General features: G+C 34.9%; 1 protein-coding gene across 2 annotated transcripts in view; it reads right to left on the bottom strand.

The window, feature by feature from the left end:
• Positions 1 to 22,381, bottom strand: part of LOC115211136 — a 238,671-nt gene that overhangs the window by 61,098 nt on the left and 155,192 nt on the right. For both annotated transcript variants that reach the window (XM_036502257.1, XM_036502258.1), the window contains exons 5-6: positions 12,224 to 12,341; positions 643 to 758 (exon numbers count right to left, since the gene is read on the bottom strand). In XM_036502257.1, the coding sequence (XP_036358150.1) occupies positions 643 to 758; positions 12,224 to 12,341 (234 nt within the window). The remainder of the gene's footprint in view (positions 1 to 642; positions 759 to 12,223; positions 12,342 to 22,381) is intronic.

Below are 22,381 nucleotides of genomic sequence, written 5' to 3'. Positions count from 1 at the left end.
CTTCAATTGAATACATGTTGTTGATTGGTTAAAATTATCCCAATATGACAACTCTAAGATGAAATAACTTCTAAAATAAAAAATTTTGTCAAAAATGTTGAAAGTAAACTGTGTTGAGCATGAGAAATTACACCAGTACATGAAGTTTCAAACAGTTTAGTTAAAAAAAATAATTTTAAAATCTGTGAGTGAACAGATCTGCCATAGATATCCTCTTCAGTCATCAGTTGTAAAACGATGCGTCAGTAGTATATACTCATCCAACTCATTGAAAACAGACATTCATTCATTCATGTCTGTTTTCAGTGCTTACTGTGTTTCATTAATCATACTTATGTTTTAGCAATCAAACTTGTGTATAACGAAATTATGAATAACATGTTTTTCAAGATGTTCAAACATTAATATGGATTTTCCAAAGCCTTGTATTATATTGTAAAAATTGATGGCATTAGTAAATTTCTGGTCTATACAGTGAATAAATTATAAAATAAAAAGTAAATAAATAAAAAAAAAACAATCTATTATAGCAAGAGAATGCTTGTTTTTGTTTTTTCTGCAGCTTTACAACCATTTTTGCATGTTAACACAAACATAAAAGATAGTAAATGATAAATGTATTTCAACAAGGGAATTACTTACCCAAAGGCTATTGTAAGATAAGGCAGCAGGCTTAGTTTTACAACAGACATTGTTGCCCATATCCATAATGCCACAGACAGAGCAGGGAATGCAGTAAATAGCAGCTTTTCAATAGTCTGAAATAAAAGACATTGGTTTCAATGAAAAAGAATATCATAACATCCAACAGCATTAAATCACTTGATAAATTACTAATTTCTCTGCTAATTTTACAAACATACACAGGCATCAGAGATCACATCCAAAAGTAGGCCAGCTGACAGGTTGGAAACTACTAACTCACTAACATGTTACAATCTCTGGCCCATAAATGTACCACCTCTTCTTCCTTTCTGCATGTTCTATTATCAACCACAAATATAACAGCCTCCACTCCTCTTAACTAGCTAATTTCATACCACCTCAGGCTGGGACAACCAACCTCTCTTCCTCTTCTTGTCCTTTTGACTGCCTCCTTCCACCTGTCCCAGTACCCCACACTAACTATTTTTCCAACCCTTTCTTTCCAGAGCACCACCTCTCTGGAATTCTCTTTCTACTGACCACACGCTCCTGCATAATTACAGATAATTTAAGTTGAACATTCATGATATTAGTGTCTTTTCAGTGTCTGGGACTGTGAGCTGGCAGAATTATTGGCACGCCAGGCTAATTGCTTAATGGTATTTTATCCAGCTTTACATTCTGATTCAAATTCATCTGTTCAGGGTCGATAATACAAGTACCAGTTGAGCACTAGGGATAATGCAATTGAGTTACCCCTCCCCCAAAATTGATGGCCTTGTGCCAAAATTTGAAACCAATATCTTTCCGGCGTTTGAGGACCTAAGAGGGTCATGGGAATTAACCCTTCCTCCTGCCCTAAACCATTAAAAATATTACTTCTAAATTATATTGTTTTAATGGTTTCAGGCTCTGAACTGCAGCTATGCTGAGGAACCAACATCCAGACTCCTAGTCATGTACCCTAACCCAAGTACATAGTCTACTACCATTATTTTCTATCGATCTCTATTGAATGACAGTTTACTTTCTCAGAGTCTAAACACCATAAGTGATTTTTGTTCAATCCATTTGATTTACACCAATATACAATATACATACGGTACCAGTATTGCCACACAAACATGCATATTCAAATATACAAGAGGAGAAACTTTAACCATATTGATCTCAATGATCATGGAGGGTTGTGCGGTTTGTGGTAGAAGCCTTTTCTCCAAATCAATACAATAATAAAAGAAATATACTTGCATTCACACACTCACATATCATCATCATCATCATTTAACGTCCATTTTCCATGCTAGCATGGGTTGGACAGTTCAACTGGGGTCTGGGAAGTCAGGAGGCTGCACCAGGCTCCAGTCTGATCTGGCAGTGTTTCTACAGCTGGATGCCTTCCTAATGCAACCACTCTGAGTGTAGTGGGTGCTCTTTACGTGCCACCAGCAGAGACGTGCCACCGACAGGATTCAATCATTTTCATCAATCAAATTTCACTCAAACATTGGTTAACTTGAGGCTATGATAGAAGACTCTTGCACATGGTCCTGCCCAGTGGAATTGAACTAGGAACATTGTGCTGCTAAATGCACTTCTTAGATAACTCCTGTCTATCTTATCAATCTGTCAATTTATCCAGCAATCTTGTCTAGTTATCTAGTAATCAGTCTATCAATCTACCAATCTGTTTTGTCTATTTAGATAATACAGATAGCTATCAGTGGAGAAGCTATAAACTGTAACAAATGTAGAAGAGCCAGAATTTGGATTAATCAGTGAATAAGTCTTTGAAGGAAAGGATTAAACTTTGAGTTTAGATGTGCTATAAATAATGGTAAGGGATTTGAAAAAATGTCTGCTTGGTATTTCTTACAAGCCAAAAGCCAGTGATGGTATTTGTATGTAGTCTTAGATTTATCATTTAATCTACTGAGAGAGAGAGAGAGAGAGAGAGAGAGAGAGAGAGAGAGAGAGAGAGAGAGAGAGAGAGAGAGAGAGAGAGAGAGAGAGAGAGAAGCGGGGTAAGTAAGTAAGAAAACAACTATAATATCAATTATGGTATCATTACAGAGCTGAAGAAAATCTTATTCTCATTTACACAATAACAATAATCATGTAGCTCAGTCATTGACTGAGAAGAAAATGAGCAAAATGGGAAGGAAAGAAAATGAGAAAGAAAGAGATGGTAAGACAATGAAGAAAAACAGACTGTAAAAGTAATGTATTTGCTTTCTTAGTTGTCCATCAAATCTGATGATGACTATTTTCTTTTGCATTTGTTGTTCCTTCAATAGCAACATCTCAATCATTTTATATATATATATATATATATATATACATACACACACACACATGACATAAAAAAATACATTCACATTAAATCTCAGTCCAACATGTGCTTTTGCTGCATGAGTGTCCTAAGATATAGCATCTAATTGTATCCTGTTCATTCACTTGCATTATAAATTCAGCCAGGGTAGACATGTCAATGTAGCAACATTCAAGGGTGTACCCTTGCAGGTAGTTGAAGCAAATTAAAGAGTTCAGTGTTTGGAAGTACTGTTCGAAGTGTAATTTAGGTGAGGGAGTCATAGGGTCTGAATGTAGATGAAAGCAGAAATTACTGTGAAATACTATGTGGCTATATATTTTTTTTTATTTCTTTTTTTTTATTTCTTTATTGCCCACAAAGGGCTAAACATAGAGGGGACAAACAAGGACAGACAAAGGCTATATAAATTGTTTAAAACTTAGGGTGACCGTTAAGGATTTAACTCTTTTATTACCATATTTCTGTTGAGATGCTCTGTGTTTCTTTCAATTAATTTTAAATATAACAAAAAAATTTTGTAAATAACTTAGTTATCATTAAGCTAGTGTTAGGAACATAAACTGTGACTAAGATTTTGATTCAAAACTTTTGAAAACAAGACATTTGTACTACAGAGCCAGAGGCAGTTTCAGACAGGTTGGTATCAAAAGGGTTAAGGGAATTGAATGAATATATACTTAGTAGTCAAAGAAGCCCTAACTAGGACTGCAATTTAATGTGAATATATTGTGTATAAAACTATAAAATCTATCTATGGCCGATAGATACTTATATTATTTTAGATTTTAATTATTTCTGTGGCAAAATAAGCATTTTCACACCTAAAAATGAATAAATAAAAATAGAGTACATAATGCACAGTATAACACATTGATTGAAATATATTAAAAGAAAATACGTAGTGTACCGTAGATGAGTAAACAAAGAATCGCACATACTATATGGAAAACGAAACTTGGGAAGTGCATGGTGTCGTTTTGCATTTATAATAAAATATATAAATACAAATTATAAAAATAATTTTATAAAATATACAGTACAGTACTGTTTCTATTTCATGGATATTCAGCTATCGCGGTAGTTTTTGTAATATAACACCTGCAATAGTTGAGGGATTAGCCTGCCTCCCCTGGCACCTGTGCCAGTGGTACATAAAAAGCACCCACTACCTACACTGGTTGGCGTTAGGAAGGGCATCTAGCTGTAGAAACACTGCCAGATCAGACTGGAGCCTGGTGCAGCCTCCTGGCTTCCCTGACCCCGGTCAAACCATCCAACTCATGCTAGCATGGAAAACAGATGATGATAATGATACATATATATATATATACACACACACACACATACATACACATCTATATACACATAAATAGATTTACAATTCTTACTACTAAGAACAAAACTTCTAAAATGGAGAGAGAAATTTGAAGGATTGCTTTAGTACAATAGTAGAAAGTCTGTCATGTTTACAGGCAACCCTCAACTTTTTTTAGTCCAGAAGGTTTTCTTTTAACCCAGTATGTTCACACTATTATTTATGACTTTATTTACTTCAAATTCCACCATTTAAAACTGATATACACACATAAACACAGGAAATTTGGCATACATACAATATTTATAGTTGTTAAATCATATCTTTCCAATCTCTTGGTGCTTATGCAAAATGATGAAATGAATACTAATTTTCAAAAGGAAAATATTTATTACCTTAAAATAAAATAAAACAAATTTCTCATTTGTATATTTGCAACAAACATTTGTTATAATTCTTTAAAATTTCATTAACATAGTCACAATCTACTCCATCAAAAATGTATTGGTAAAATTGAACATCTCTCATTACAACTCAATCATTTACTCCCTCTCCCTCTCTTCTGTTTCTATGATTCTGTCTCTCTTACACTGTGTCTATGTGTGAGGGGGATCCATTACTCATTACCTGCTACCAAACCTAGTATGTGTCCTCGTCTCGCACTTCTTATGTTAACTCTTTCTTTCTCTCTCTCTCTCTCTCTCTCCATAAACATATATATATGGAGACGCCATGATAGATCGTTAGCCACTACACACATTTTTTTCTTTCCTTGTTTTCTGTGTCTCTTTCTGTAGAAGAGCGTAGGCTTGAAACGTAAAATACTTTTTCTATTCCTGAGCATTATACTAATACATCTGTTTGTTTTGTACACCACCTGTCTTCGTCTTTTGTTGTTTTTTTCGTAAACTCTCCATATATATATATATTATATATATATATATATTATATATATATATATATTATATATATATATATATATATGTATAGTATGACTACCAACCAACATTTATATTGGCAATACTGGTTGGTCAAGCAATCACATAGAGACTACCAACCATACTGGCTCAACTATTTCAGAGTAATTATATTTGATACTCAAAGTGATGTTGGCTTCCCTATTTTAAAACATTTTTTGTAAACCTCAAATATACAAAATTTATTATTAATAGGCACAGGTATGGTTGTGTTGTTAAGGACCTTGCTTTACACTCACATAGTTTGAGGCTGACAAAATACCTTGTGAGTGAATTTGGTAGATGAAAACTGTTTGGAAGCCCTTTGTATAGAATTAAAAGTCAGAGTGGGGATGGAATAAACTACCTGCATCAACTTGCTATAAAAACAGTAGTAATTTTACCTTACCTTATTCTTTGTGCTAGTTTTGAAGAGTGCAGTTCAATTTTAACAGTTAATTTTTCAAAGCTATAATGGAAGTGACAAAGGGGCATATTTGGCATTTTGCTTTATGAGTACAATAAAGGCAATAATGTAACAGAAAGTGTGAGGAATATTAATGCAGTATATGGAGATCAGACAACAAGCATAAGCTAGTGTCAACGGTAGTTCCAGAAATTGAGCTGGAAACTACAGCCCAGAAAACGAGCCTTGTACTGGAAGATCTGTAGAGCTTGACAAGGATGTCCTGCAAGCCCTGGTGGAACAAAATCCCATTGTAACTGTTGAAGAACTAGAAGAGAAGCTTGGATTTGGTCATTCAATCATTCATCAACACCTGCGTGCCATCAGAAGAGTCAGCAAATTGAGTCAATGTGTTCCTCGCAAACTTTCCGAGTCTAATCACATGCAGAGAGTGAATGTGTGCTCTTCTTTGCTGTCATGTCTCATGAATGAACCTTTTTTGGACTGAATAATGACGAGAAATAGGTTCTCTTTAAAAATGTCAAGTGCCCAAGACAGAGAGTAGGGAAAGGAGAAACAACAGCTCCCCGGGCTACAGAAAGTCTTCACCCACACAAGGTGTTGTTATCAGTTTGGTGGGATATGAAAGGTTTAGCCCACTTTGAACTTTTAAACCCAAACCAAACAATAAGAAAGGAGATCAGCGCTAGAAGAAAAACAACCATCTTTGGTTTCAAGATGATATGTGTTCTTCCATCAGGATAATGCTTGACCACAAACAGCTAGGATGACATTCCAAAGACTGGAGCAGTTTGAATGGAAAATGATATTCACCAGACATTGACCCATCTAATTATCATTTATTCTGCAGTCTTCAAAATCATTTGGATGGAAAAAATATAAATTCTGGAGGAGTATTTTTCGTCATGGACACATGAATTTTTGGAAGTGGGAGGCCTTCAAAGTCTACCAGATAGATGAAAGAGCATTGTAGAAAATGAAGCGAAGTATATTTTAGATTAAAAAAGAACTTGGTTAATCTTAATTTTGAAATATAAAAGAAGTATAAAAAAACTGCATTATTTATGGGATGATCCAAAATATGGAAGCCAATGTGTGCCTTTGTGCCTGTTCTCCAAAACTGCTATACAAACAGTTTGCTTATGTTCCCATAAAATTAGTGATTCATCAAAAGAGACCAAAAGATTAAGTACCAGACATTAAAAAATGTACTGGGGTCAATTTGTCTGACTGAACCAGTGGTTCTCAACCATTTGTTTTACCTATGGACCCCTTTGATTCCTATTTTATTTGGGTGAACCTTCACAGCCATTGCATAAAAAAAAATTATTAAAATATTTTGTTTTGTACAAGTGTAAGCAATTTACTGCACATCAATTTTAACAAGTTCTTATATGGACCCACAAGGGTCATATGGACTCCTATTTGAGAACCTCTAGACTAAACCCTTCAAGGTAGGACCCCAGCATGGCCATAGTCTAATGACTGAGACAAGTAAAAGATAAAGGAAATAAAACATGTATTCTTGAATAGTACTTCCTTGAATAATCATTATACACTTTTGTGGTTGTTATTTAACTTGGAGATTAACACTGATTAAGTAAGCAGATCTATGATCAAAGGCATAACAGCTGTGAACATCCCATTTTGTTTTTCAAACATAGTGAATCTAAAACTACATGAATGTGCCCTTAGGCTTTTTTTTTAAGGATGTAGGATGTGATTCTGAGGGAGATTTGCCTGCAATTTTATTTTATATCTGGTTAAGCAACCATATTAACGTTCTCTTTTTGTGATGCCATTGATACGGGCCTATATAACCCACATTTCAAGCAGCGATACAAACACACACACATGTGCAGAGGTACAAGCACATAAACATACTATAATTTTACACATACACACACACACAATCATCATTTTCATTTAACATCTGTTTTCCATGCTGGAATATGCATATGTTTGCGTATATGTATATGTATGTATCTCTCTCTACATACATACATACACACATGTCTAGTAGAATATGTATCATGAGCAAAACTCCTTTGAGTCATTTTGTAACTTCTGCTGATTAATAATAATTATAAAATGATAATAATAAAAGTAGTAGTAATAATAATAACAACAACAACAATAATAATAATAATAACAACAACAACAACACACATAAACATGTATATAATATTACTCTCAACCCATTATTTGTTTCTTAGCTTTAAAACACTCTACAGCTTTACAAATAAAAATCATAAAAATACATGCAAACTCTGAGCCTATAAAATCCATTTGGAATTCCTGAAAGGTATTGTGTTGACATTTCCAATATTATGTTGAACTTTTGGAAATAATACCATTCTAAGTTTGCATGTGATGTAGATTCCAGCAGGATTAAATTAGGGGTTCTGTGAAGACCCATAAAGATTGGCTATTGATTATATAGACCAGATATGATAGCACCCCATTAAAATGATACAAATGACATTTCCATTCTTGTTCTTTTCCGTTTTTTTTTAAAGGATGGCACATGAGTTGATATATTGTTATTCATGACCTTCAGTTCATTACTGTAGTTTCATTTTTTTGTTATTTTTAATATAATCATTATGATTATATTTCTATTGACATTTTTTCTGTTATCATTAATATTACTGCAGATGGCAATATTGGATGCAGGTATAGCTGTGTGGTTAATTAAGCTGACTTTGCAGTCTCATGGTTTTGGGTTCAGTTCCACTACATAGCACATTGGGTAAGCGCCTTCTACTAAAGCCCTGGACTGACTAATGCCTTATAAGTGAATTTCGTAAATGGAAACTGTGTGAAAGCATGTGTGTGTGTAAGTGTACATGTGTGTGCATGATTTGTGTTTGTGTATGTTCCTTTCACTGCTTGACAACCAATATTGGTTTGTTTACATCCCTGCATAACTTAGTGACTCAGCAAAAGAGACCATTAGAATAAGTACCATGCCTAAAACAAAATAAGTACTGGGATCAATTTGTTTGATTATAACCCTTAAGGCAGTGCCCCAGCATGGCCATGGTTCAATGACTGAAACAAGTAAATGACAGGAGAATATAAGTAGAATGTTGGCAGTGGAATCTAATTTCATTGGATGTCTTTACATTCTCAGTTCAAATCCTACAAAAGGCTGGAAATGGATAAAATAAGCCCCCAGTCGAATGGTAAGGTCAGCAGAATTACTCACAACCTTCCAGAAGACATTCTGGCAGGTCTTTTCCTTTTATATTATCAATCATTATATATTACAAAGAATTGTGGATAGTATAGTTGATACAGCAAAAGACAAATGACTTGTAAAATTTCAATGTTAAAGTTACAAAAGCTGAATACTGTACTTGCATCGATAAATTTATAGTTTCACACCAGACTCGATTTCGGTACTAAATAATTTATTTTTTCCCGTAGTTTTTGTGGGTGCAATCATCTTAGTTGATCTCATAAGTTGTTGCAAATGCATTCTTTCTGCGGAAAATGGAGGCGGTGGGGGTGGGGTGGAACCTCAGAAATTCCCCTTCCCGACCCCGTCTCACGTGTATTTTTTTCGTTGCAATCATCTTAATTGATCTCATACATATAATCATTAATTCTATTTACAGATTGTATATTCTAATTAAAATGTTTATGTTTGGTTGTTCGCTGGAATTGAGTAGATTAAGAAACGCTGCTTTGTTGTTCTCCTGACTGGTCAGAAGTGTGACAAAGCGACATTGCTTCCACTAATTCAGAAATACATCAAACCTGGGTCAGTTATCTACAGTGATTCTTGGGCAGCTTACAAAGACATACAAACACGGGGTTATCAACATTACATGATAAACCACAAAAGGGAATTTTGTTGATACCACACATACACACACACAAAACATCAAACGTTTTTGACGAGATTTAAAGGAATAGATGAAAAGGCTGGGTAAACATTCAAACTGTCTACAGCAGTACCTGGCCAGGTATTTATTTATCTCTGCTACAGAAAACAATAAAATAAATTGCTGCACCAATTTTTCATTGAGGCAGCAAAATTATATACACCAATTTTTTATTGAGGCAGCAAAATTATATACACCCCTCCTAGTAAAGGATCGATTCCAGCACAAATCTGGAGACAGAAGATATACAGAACTGCCCTAGGTTCCGCCTCACCCCCACCCCGTTTTCCATGGACAAAATGCATTTCCCACACATTATGAGGTCAACCAAGACAATTGCAATGAAAAAATGCAGGAAATGGGGTCGGAAAGGAGGGGACTTCCAAGGTTCCACCTCACCCCTACCCCATCTGTTTTCCATGGAAAGAATGCATTTCAAACAGCTTACAAAGTTAACTAAGATGATTGCACCCCAAAAACCTGTGGGAAAAAAATTATTTAGTACCAAATCGATTCTGGTGTGAAACTATAAATTTACCCTTGTATCCAGGAATGTGCTACTGCTCTTACACATGTACACAACCATCCAAGTCAGCATCCATCCAAAAGATGACCATCCAACTGATCAGCAAACACTCACTAAACACCACTACTACTTCTGGACTACAGAAGCACTGTCTCCATTTTCTGCCTTACTACAATGCCTTAAGTTTCAAGCTATCTCCTCCCAGACTTACATATCTCTTGCTTCCTACAGTCATCTTTATTTTATCTTACCTTCAAAGCCCCACACTAACCTACACACAATCCTTCTTTTCCAGAAAGTCTATCTTCACACCCTTTCTGTCTATCTATTTTTCCTGTGGTTGTTACTCTACTTTTGAACGTCAACCATACTGACCTCACCAGACTGCCAACAATATAGATGCCACCCCTCCAACAAAACCAAACAAATAACTACAAAAATGAGCCATCAACACACTCCTTAGTACCAGAAACATGAGAGACATGTTTCTTACCTTATGATCTTAAAGTGTCTACAACTACTGACAAAGCAATACGTTTTTGATATCATTTTAAAAATAAAGAGAGTGTAAAATTTCCAGAAGCTGCTGCTGTTTAGCTTCAGGTTAGACCTGACTAAGCATACAGACCCAAGATTAAAAGCATTTCATTTGCAACTTTGACAGTCCCTTTTCCAACTCTTGCACATCCAGGAGCTCATCACTCATATTTGAAGATAGTATGATTTGATTAGTGGAGGCACATAGCCTAGTGATTAGAGCAGCGGACTCGTGGTTGAGGGATTGCGAGTTCAAATCTCAGACTGGGCGATGTGTGTGTTTATGAGAGAAACACCTAAGTTCCACGTGGCTCCGGCAGAAGGTAATAGCGAACTTCTGCTAACTCTTTCACCACAACTTTCTCTCACTTTTTCCTCCTGCATCTTGCAGCTCACCTGCGATGGACTGGTGTTCTGTCCAGGTGGGGAACCTATATGCCAAGGAAACCAGGAAACCGGCCCTTATGAGCCAGGCGTGGCTCGAGAAGGAACAAACAATGATTTGATTAAAGTAATTGTGTAGAGTATCTACTTGGATCATCATCCCCATTTTAATAGCCGCTTTTCTATGCTGACATAAATCAGACAGAAATTTCTTTTTTGAAGAAGGTTTTCTATAGCTGGATGCCCTTCCTGTTGTCAACCATTACTTATTTCCAAGTAAGATAATATTTCTCCTATGATGAGACATGTCTTCATGGAAGATGAATGACAGACTCTCCTTGCATGATGATAACATTCATTTACAACTATCTATCATGTGATGTCACAGTAAGGAAACTGTGTAACACACACACACACACACGAGTGAATGGACAAATAAAAGAAAAGGGCTCTCAACACATTTAGTAGGAGTTACATCTATCATTTAAAATAGTTGATAGGTTTCTTTCAATTTCTGTCTACCAGATCCACTTGTAAGGTTTAGGGTGGTACAGGACTATAACAGAAGACACTTACCCAAGATGTCAAGTAGTGAGGCTGAATCCAGAACCAAGTGGTTGAGAAGCAAAATTCTTACCACACAGTCAGGCTTGTTTTTAGAAATTTTACTGAGATAATGTGTAGAAGAGTTAAATCTATTTTGCCAAGACGTAATTTGATGGAGATTTGACTGCTACTTTTTTTTTACAGGTCAAAACATGATCTTAAGCCCTTTTTCAGGAGAGGTTGTCTGAAATAGTCATTCCTAGCAGATTTGAAGTGTGGCAGCGGCAGTTGCCACCATCATCATCATTGTTTAATGTCCATTTTCCATGTTGGCACAAGTTTGATAGGAGCTGCCAAACCAGAAGCTCTCTCACGAAGGGTTTGCCTGCGAAAGTAATTTCTATCATGAATAGAACTCTCTATATCAAACTACTTGACATTGCTTTTGGTTCTACGACACAAATTAAAACCTTCCATCAAAATTTCATTAAAATTTGTTTCAAGCACCAGCTTAATAATGTCAAAATTATTTTACAGAAGTTTTCATTATTTTCAAAAATAATTGAAATGAAGACAACGTATTTCAACAGAAATACAGTAACAAAAGAGTTAAGATTCATTGATGTCAAGAAGGAACTTAGAGAGAAAGAGCAACTTACCAAACATAGTTCAAATTCTTCACAGCGAAATGCAGAGAACTGCAATATAATCCAGCCACCAATCAATAATATAAAGAAGTTGGCAATAAGGATGAGAGCAACATTTAACCAAGACAACCTGCAAAAGCAAAGAGAAATCATCAGAAATATTGTACGAAAAGGACTAAGTAACATGTAAATCAAAAATTTTCAAAATATATTTTGAGTGCATGTACTAAATATACATCCACCCACTGTAGCTGCTATCATAGCAGTTATAGTGAACTCTGCTTCTCAGAACTGGCTATTCTCCTGCCATTTTCTTCAGCAAAAATCCACCCCTCTCTCCTCCTCCCACCACCCATATGGTGTCCGGCCACCAGTAGCCCTGCACTAACCCTAAGGTCTCCCTACTAAGAATGCTGATTCTCTGGAATTTCAACCTTGTCTATGTTTTTACTGAGGCTCAAATTGCAACTGTTCAAAAGGAACATTGGTGTCAATAGTCTCTCTGAGAGCCTGTGACAGCTAAATTTCTTGCAAGTTATACCACTGACACACATCATTCCATTTATTGGTTCTATCTGATTTAATTTCATACAAGAGCATATGAGCCAACAAGTGAGCCTCTGTATAATCACTCAATCTGCAATAACATCTTAATGCCTGAAAAAGACTCCTTCAATTTTTTAAAAAATCTTTTATTTGTTTCCATCATTGTAATGCAGTCATGCAGGGGCACCACTCTGAAGGGCTTTTTCGCTAAATGAATTGACCCAAGTACCTATTTTTTAAAGACTGGTCTATCTTTTTTGCTGAACCTCTAGGTTACAGGGACATAAACAAATCAACCAATTGTCAAGTGGTGAGGCACAGTGGGTAAACACAAACACATAGATATATACAAATATATCTATATCTATCTATGTGTGTGTATATATATATATATATATATATATATATATATATATATATATATATATATATATATGGGGGGGGGGTCTTCATTCAGTTTCTGTCAACAGAATCCACTCACAAGGTGTTGGTTGGCCTAGGACTATAGTAGAAGACATTTGCTCAAGATGTCAAGAACCCAGAACTCTGTACTTGGAAAGCAAACTTCTTACCCCACAGCCATGCCTGTATCTATATGTAACCTTTCTATAAAATAACTACAGGATCATTATTAAACTTTAAACAGATCATAAAGATGGTTTTGTAAATAACCTTTGACTAGGCACAACCCCTTCCAATTATAAAAAGAAAAGCCTTAGTTTATTTTCATTTTAAAAGATTTCTTTGCTTTTTGGAGTCTTTAACATAAGTCACCAACAAAGCTTCAGCCCTTGTGCATATAATAGAAATGATTTAAAAATATATCCTCTTTTCAACATACTCTAGTACTTTATTTTTCTCACTTTCTCCTATAGCTTCTTTCTTTTATGCACAAACATTCAGCTCCTTATGTAGTTTTCTTTCCTCTTTCATACAGAAGCATACATAAACACTTGCTTCCACACTTTTTATACACATACAGATATACATACTCTCATTCTTTCTCCATCCTCCTTGCTCCAGTTCACTATAGTCAATGTTACTTCTTCTTCTTCCAAATAACACACACACATACACACACAGTAAGTTGACAGTAACTTTTCTACTACTTATAAAGAAAAGCACAAAAAACAAAATGAAACAAGAAAAATGAATGGCAACAATGATATAAAGAGCAAAAATCCCAAATTTGTCCCATGGGGCTGAAGGTCAACTATAATTTACATTTCTAACAGCAATGACCTGACCTGCTTACTGGAGTGTTCAATGGCTTTTATAGCTCTGGTCAATGGAGGTCACTTGCTCTGAGTGGATGTAATTTGAGGAATAAGACAACACCTGCAGCAGTAGCAGGTAGTAGTAATAGTAGTAGTAGTAATAGCAGCAGCACTAATTTAACAAATAATCCAAGTCCAAATTTATTTTTGAAAATATCTTCTATCTTAGTCAACAAATTGCAACCATACTGGGGCACTATCTTGAAGGGTTCAGTTGAACAAATCAACCCCACAACTTAGTTTTGTTGTTGTTAAGTCTGGCACTTATTTTATCAGACACTTTGCTGAACCATCAAGTTATGGGAATGCAAACAAACCAACACCAGATATCAAGTGGTGGTGAGGTACAAACACAAAGATACACAGTTACTCACCCACCCATCATCATCATCATTTAATGGCCTTTTTTCCATGCTGACATAGGTTGAACAGTTTGACAACATTCTATGTGTCTGCTTTGGCAATGGTTTCTACTGCTGGATGCCTTTCTCAACATCAACCACAGGGTTACAGTAGACGGGTTACTGCCATGCAGTAGGACTGAACCTGAAACTATGTGGTTGAAAACCAAGCTTTCTGATCACACAGCTATGTCTGTGTCTGCTTAATGTCTTATATATCTATTTAATTTAAAGCTGGCAAGTCAGGACAAACCAAGTAAAGTATATATAATATGACTTATGTAAGTTAAGAAACAAAAGCAAAAAACTAAAAAACAAACAAAAGCAAAGGAAAAAGAAGCATAACTAAAGAACAGTTGAGTCTTTTTGTTGAATCTTTTCCTAACCTCCATGAACTGGTTGGTAGATCCTAGAAAATGAACTGCGCCTCTAACTTTAGTATTCTTTTTTTCAAATCATTCTTCGAAGACTGACAATTTTTCATTGGAATAGATCGTGGCATAAAGTCTTTGAATATTTCCATATGACTCTTCATGACAGAATATATAGTTTAAAAGAATATGGCAGTCCTAAAAAGAAGAGTGATAATTTTCATGCTGTTCCCATGGAAACAGATAATTGAGACTTCCACTATATCAGCAACGGAGACTTCTGACTGGTTAAGATTACACAACTTTAAAAGCCTATAACTTTTTTTTTAATTCATTTCTAGTGAAAATGAATGTGAATTCCATCACCATGTATAACTACTTCAGAGTAGGAAATTTGAAAAAATTCTGACAGTGGGAAGAAATTTAAAAAGATTCCATTTTCATACAACTCTTCATGATACAATATAGTTTAAAAGAATGTTCAAAACCAGCATATACTTTGCTTGTTAACCTTGCTCAGTATCTGATTTGTTTTATATGATATCTGGTTTTATAACAACATATTATTTCATTGATAAAGTTAAAAATATTTCATTATTTCAAGAAGTTTTAGTTTTTTTTATTAGTGTAATTTGAAGGATTTTTAGTTACTATTTCATTAAGATCAAGCAATCATGCACAGGCTCCACTGTGTTAAGTGTTTACAGATGAAGTGAAATCAGAAAAAGTATGAAAAATGTACAAAATGGGATGTTATGACACAAGTCCTAAGAAATTTAGAAAAATAAAATACTTTTCAAAAGTAATTTTACTGCAAGTGATCAAAACTGCACCATGTGACTTATTATTCAGAGATGCCATCTGCATTAAAAACAACAGTTAACTTAGTGTTACATATTTAACATAATGATTAATAAAAAAATCTAATTAGAAATAGTTATGCTGTGAGGAAAACTTAATATGAACTCAATGATTAATATTACTTTAATCATTTCAACAAGAATGGGAAATAACTCTAGACATGTTTTGGTCTAGCTAGACCTCTTAAGAATAGAATCAATTTCAGCAAACTTGCTGAAGTAATGATGAGAGTTTTGTTACTGTGGAGGGATAGGTATAAAATTAAACTCAGAGGATTTAAAAAGGGAGTGTGTTTGGTGTACAACACTGAACATCTGTCTCAAATCTCTCAGTTCTATTTCAGCAAGAACAATGAAATTAATGTTTTGCTGAGGAGTTCTAATAAGACTGAAACATGCTCGGAGTGGTGAAATTAGCAGAATGATTAAAATGATAATTGCTAATGAGCTAAAACTGTCTTTCCCTCACCATATAAATTATTTATAATTAAATGTATAATGTTCCTTGGACTAAACATGATACTAACTTAACAACCGTTGTGAATAAATAGCATTGTGACAAAGACCAATCTTCAACTGGAACTTTTATCCTGATAATACAGAATGGTTTATTTTTGAAATTTTTCCCTTTTAAAACTTAAAGACCTTTTTTTTAACATAAAAGGGTAAAGATATTCTCTCTTTAAATATAGTTACTTTGAATTTTGGAAATTACTTTGAAGGGATTTACTTTGTAGTGTTCCACTACATAATATAATATATCTGGTTCCAATACTCCACTTTCTTGTGGAACACTATTCTTCAGTTATTGAAGTGCTTGATGTTGGTCTGTACAAGCTCTTTATGCATTTACATTTATAAATGCATTTTTTCTAGATTTTTAAACCTAAATATTAAGAGTGTACACTATACATAAGAACTCAAATGCTAACCCATTTTTTCACATTTAAGTGTGTTATCTTATTTTTATCTATTGTCCAAGTTAACTGATGTGAAGTGAAGAATTAAGATTACTATAATAATGTTATAGTTTATGATAGCAATATTATATTAAATGTTTAGCACAACTAGTAGACACAGCTTTCAGTATGGAGGGCCAGAATGTAATATTTCCATTATCAAACATACTCCAGGGAGAGAAACTAGAAGTAGTTGATAGTTTCCGCTACCTGGGTGACCAAGTTAGTAGCGGAGGTGGATGCACAGAGAGTATCACCACTAGAATACGAATAGCCTGGGCAAAGTTCAGAAAGCTCCTACCCCTACTGGCAACAAAAGGTCTCTCCCTCAGAGCGAAAGGTAGATTGTATGATGCATGTGTGCGAACTGCCATGCTTCACGGTAATGAAACATGGGCAGTGACTGCAGAGGACATGCGTACACTTGAAAGAAATGAAGCTAGCATGATCCGCTGGATGTGTAGTGTCAGTGTGCACGCAAGACAGAGTGTAAGCATCCTAAGAGAAATGCTGGATATAAGAAGCATCAGATGTGGTGTGCAAGAGCGACGCTTGCGATGGTATGGTCATGTGCTGCGGATGGATGAAGAGAGATGTGTGAAGAAGTGCCACTCCCAAACAGTTGAAGGTATCAGGGGGAGAGGTAGACCCAGGAAGACATGGGATGAGGTAGTCAAGCATGACCTCAGAGCATTGGGCCTCACTGAGGCAATGGCGAAAGACCGAGATCTCTGGAGATATGCTGTGACTGCAAAGACCCGGGCTGCTTTCTGCAGCAATTCCACATACCCCCTACCCATTCAAAGTACCCCGGATCCCCAAAGTACCCCGGACCCAGTTGCCCCCGTGCCGCTGGCACGTTAAAAGCTCGAACCGATCGCGACCAATGCCGGACCCCCCGGCCCCTGTGCAGGTGGCACGTAAAAAGCACCCAATCCACTCACGGAGTGGTTGGCGTTAGGAAGGGCATCCATCCGTAGAAACTCTGCCAAATCAGACTGGAGCCTGGAGCGGCCCCTGGCTTCCCAGACCCCGGTCGAACCGTCCAACCCGTGCTAGTGCGGAAAACGGACGTTAAACGATGATGATGATGATGATGATTACTTGAATTGTTTAAATGTAACAATTAACTAATAAGATGACGATAATCCATAGATACCATCATTATCAAATAAACTAGGAAAAATAAATCATTATTTTTGCTAGGATGTGAATTGAGGAAAATTTGGTCGCTATTTCTAGTGGATCAAAAGCTCTCTTGTTGGCTTATTTATGTATAGATATATTAACCAACAGATGATATCTCATGATACCATTGAAAATGTAACAGGATTTTTATGGTGTTTTTCATTTAACCCTTTCGTTACTATATTTCTGACCAAATTACACCCCTTATGTGTTTCAATTAATTTCTAACGTAATCATAAATTTAGTCTGGTTTCATTAAACAACTATAACTTTTTTATTTATCGATATATCAATCTGATTTTTGGAAGATAATTTAATGAAATATTCTCAACCAATTCTATACTATAATTTTTGTTACAAAGTGACTCTAATTGCAGGTAGATACAGGTAAATTCCACAAAATATAAAATTATTAAAATTTTGTTCAAACATCGCTATAGAAAATGGGTTATTAGCTAATATTCAATTGGGTATATAACAAAATTTTACAATAGAATTTGTTATTCTGGGTAACTTTCTGATACCCATAATAATATTTACGGCAAAATAGTCTTAATTTCATTTAAGGTTGAGGGAAACCACAAACTATCGTTTCTTTTGCTTTGTTTACGTTTAGCGTAACGGTTCATCTCCGTTGTAATGATTTCAAATAGGCTCATTCGAAAAAGTAAAAAGAAATAGTCTAAGGCTTTACTCTTCTGGGAAAGTCTGTGGCTTGGTCCAGTTTCTTCAGAGAAATCACCGAAAGAAACAGTTTTTAAATTTTCACTCCATTCAGGTGCCAATTCGTTTTCTTTATCGCTGTTGGAGCTCTCGGATTCACTGTTTTCACTTTCGGAAAATGAAACATCAGATTCATTATCAAATACCACATGCTTTTTTTTTTTCAGTCATAGAGTTAGATTTATGAAGGTCTTCAGTAGAAAATCCTTCGAATTCTGACTCGCTGCTTGATATAATGAAATTCGTATCCATTTTTTGTCAGAATTACAAATTTTGAAAACACAATAGGAACAAATTTCGGAAAAAAATCTCCCAAAATTCACGGAATTAAAATTACACTTCGATTATTGTACAAAACTGTAGTTGAACTGTTTACGAAGTATAATACGTGTTTTCACGAATGTACTGAAGAGATTTGCTCTGATATTCTCATTTAAATATGAATAGGTAAATTCGGGCGGCTTTGGGCGGTTTGGTTTCATAAACCAAAATTTTGTTCGGGCGGCTTTGGGCGGTTTGGTAATGAAAGGGTTAAACATCAACACTTTAGTACACCTGGCAAATTGGTGGACCATTAGACAAAATACCTTGCGGTATTATTTCAATTCTCTACACTCTGAGTTCAAATCTTGTCACTGTCAACTTTGCATTTTATCATTTTTCTTGAGAGGCAGGGTAATAAAAAAAATTACCATTCAGAACAGTGGTTTGATGGAACTGTAAAACTGACCAGATACCTTATGATACTTCTTTTGGCTCTTTGCATTCTGAGTTCAAATTCCGCCATGGTCAAGTTGAGTGGTAGATTTAATCTGTCATGCAATTTAACACACACATTTTGTGTCATGAGTGCATTTAGTGGCATCCACACTGACACAAAATCTATACTTGACAGGGTCGTACCTTTTCAAATTAGAGGTACATCCTTGGAGTTTAGCATATTAAGCACATCAATGGGTATTGGCTATCAGACAAGACAGTAATCTGGAGATTGCATGTTGTGTCAAACAAATGTCTTAAATCCATAAATATTCATAGAGTATTTTATAATTACAAAGTAGTGGAATGGAGTGAGCAAGTCTTTTTAATACACAGATTTACAATTGCTTCATTTGAATTCGATCTCATCAATCTTGCCATATTATACAATAATATATGCAACTATTGATTACTCTCCAAGTGCTTTTGGAATGACATATGTCAACTTGGACTCACGAAGTCACATATAAAAGTAATTTGTTGAAAGAACTTGAATTATTTAGATTTTATACATATCGAGTTGGGTGTGGTTACAGGATCATGTTTTTCTATTTCTTTTTCTTCCTTGACTGGCTATTACACACCAATGGTTTGTTTTGTTTGTAATGCATAAATGTGCCACAGTAACCACACCCAACTTTGGTGTGTGTGTGTGTGTGCATATATATATATATATATATATATATATATATATATATATTATACATGTGTGTGTGTGTGTGTGTGTGTGTATATATATGTATGTATGAATGTATGCATGTGTGCGTGTGTATATTATATATATATATATATATATACATACATACACACTAGCTGGTGTACCTGGTAATTCCTAGGGGGTAAAGATGTTCTATAGAAATGCCTTATTACTCTGATGTAAGAAAGCAATTTCGTTATAACTGCCGCAAAAGGTGTATTTTCCATCACAATAAAGTACAAAAAAAACTGTCAGCTGGAGGAGGGAGAGATTGTTGGAGGTTGGTGAGAGAGGTCTTCAGAGGTTGGCGAGAGGCAAAGACATTATCCTGTTTAGCGAAGGCATCTGGGAAATGTATAACTGCTGTCATTCATAGAAAAACTATTGTTTTACCATGAGAAAAGCACTGTTGAAGTGTTAATTGAAATTTGGCAATCAAGGATGGAATCCAAGCTATGCCTGCATGAAGCCACTACAAATACATTGTGGAATAAAAAAATTTATCTACTGTCATGGAAAAAGTGTAACTTCAAAAATGCAGAATTATCGGAGTAATGGGCATTCAAAAAAGTATGCATGCATAGAAATGTATGAATGAAGTCTTTAATGTTTAAGATTCAAATTAAGGAAGTGCAATAATAATGTTTAGCAGTTCAAAACTGTGAGTAGTGAAATGCAGAATTAGGTCGGCTGATCGTGAGAATCAAATATTGATCGCTTCAATAAAATCTGCAGGTGGTATGGGTTATTTCTCTTCAGTTGTTTAAATAAAATATTAGTAATATGTAGTAGATAGAAGGATCCCTTGGAAGGGCCCTATTATCGAATTTTTTCAACAATCTAAGTATATCATGAGGTTTCCAGGCATGAGTTCTACTCAAGTGTCAAGTTTCATCAAAATCAATAAAACGAATGTAGGAGGAGTTAGCTAACAACGCCACAAACACACACCTATTTTCCACATATGTAGTAGATATGCATATATGTGTATGTATGTATATATGTGTGGGTATATGCATGTATATATATATGTATGTATATATATATGTATGTATGTATATATATATATGTATCTATATATATATATGTATATATATATATGTATGTATATATATATATGTGTGTATGCATGTGTGTGTCTGTATATATATATATATATATATTATATATATATATACCTGCTGGCCAACAGGTCTTGGGATCTGATGATACACCATGAAGTTAAACCCTTTATGGGTAGGAAACCCAGAGTAACCCCATCAACCAGCCTTCACCAGGAAAAATATAGGGTGCTCTACTTTTTAGAGTGTGCTGCTTCTCCGGATTTATATTTTTCTAAAAATGATATATATATAATTGCAGTGTGAAAGGTGTTTATAAGCCATTTAAGAAACACACAAAAACCATTAGATTCACTTCAACATTTAAATTTAATTTGTCAAAATATTTTCGTCACTTTGAGACCGCGACCTGTTCACTGACAAAACTTCGTGCTGTGTGTTTCTTAAATGGCTTATAAACACCTTCCATACTGCAGTTGTTTTCATTCCAGTACACGATCTCAGATCAAATCACTCACTATGCAAGTTCATCTCCGATATATATATATATATATATATATATTATATATATATATGTGTGTGTGTGTGTGTGTGTGTGTGTGTGTGTGTGTGTGTGTGTGTGTGTGTGTGTGTGTATATATGCATATGTATGTATGTGCATAGTTGTAGAAGAGCATCACCATCATACAAGTAATGTTGTTTGCTGTCAGTCTTCCCTGGGAAAATGTTTATACGGGAAGTATTATCCTACTGGGACAGGGAGGGCATCCAACCATAAAAAAGACAGTCTTAACAAATTCCGCCTAACTCATGCATACATGGAATAGTGGACATATATATAAAACAGTGCTCCATCATGGCTGCAGTCAAATGACTGAAACAAGTAAAAGAATATTTATGTAGACACACACACACACTAGTTTAACCCAGTACTCAATAAAATTATTTTTAATAATTTCAAAACTAAAAAAAGAAGAAAAATCTATAAAATACATGTTATCTAACCTTTAATTAAGCACCCATACATAAGATAGTTAATATGATTAGATGCATTGAAAATATTCACTTCAGATATGATAAAACTAAGAAAAACAGCCCTTCCTGAATGATTTATGATAGGTTTTCCTATTATCAACAATGTCATGTTAACAAGGCCAGAATTAAATGCTAATGCTAATTGTAATGAAGGAAATAATTTCATCACTATCCTAGTCTTACATCGTTTTTCTCACTCCACCACACCCTATACCAAAGTGAAAGGAAATATTATTCTATTTAATTAAGATATACCTCATAACTATCATAAATTGAATTCACAGGAAGGTTAC

The sequence above is a fragment of the Octopus sinensis genome, linkage group LG4, assembly GCF_006345805.1.
Source record: "Octopus sinensis linkage group LG4, ASM634580v1, whole genome shotgun sequence".
In the NCBI taxonomy this organism is placed as follows: Eukaryota; Metazoa; Mollusca; class Cephalopoda; order Octopoda; family Octopodidae; genus Octopus; species Octopus sinensis.
This window is presented reverse-complemented; position numbering and strand designations above follow the sequence as displayed.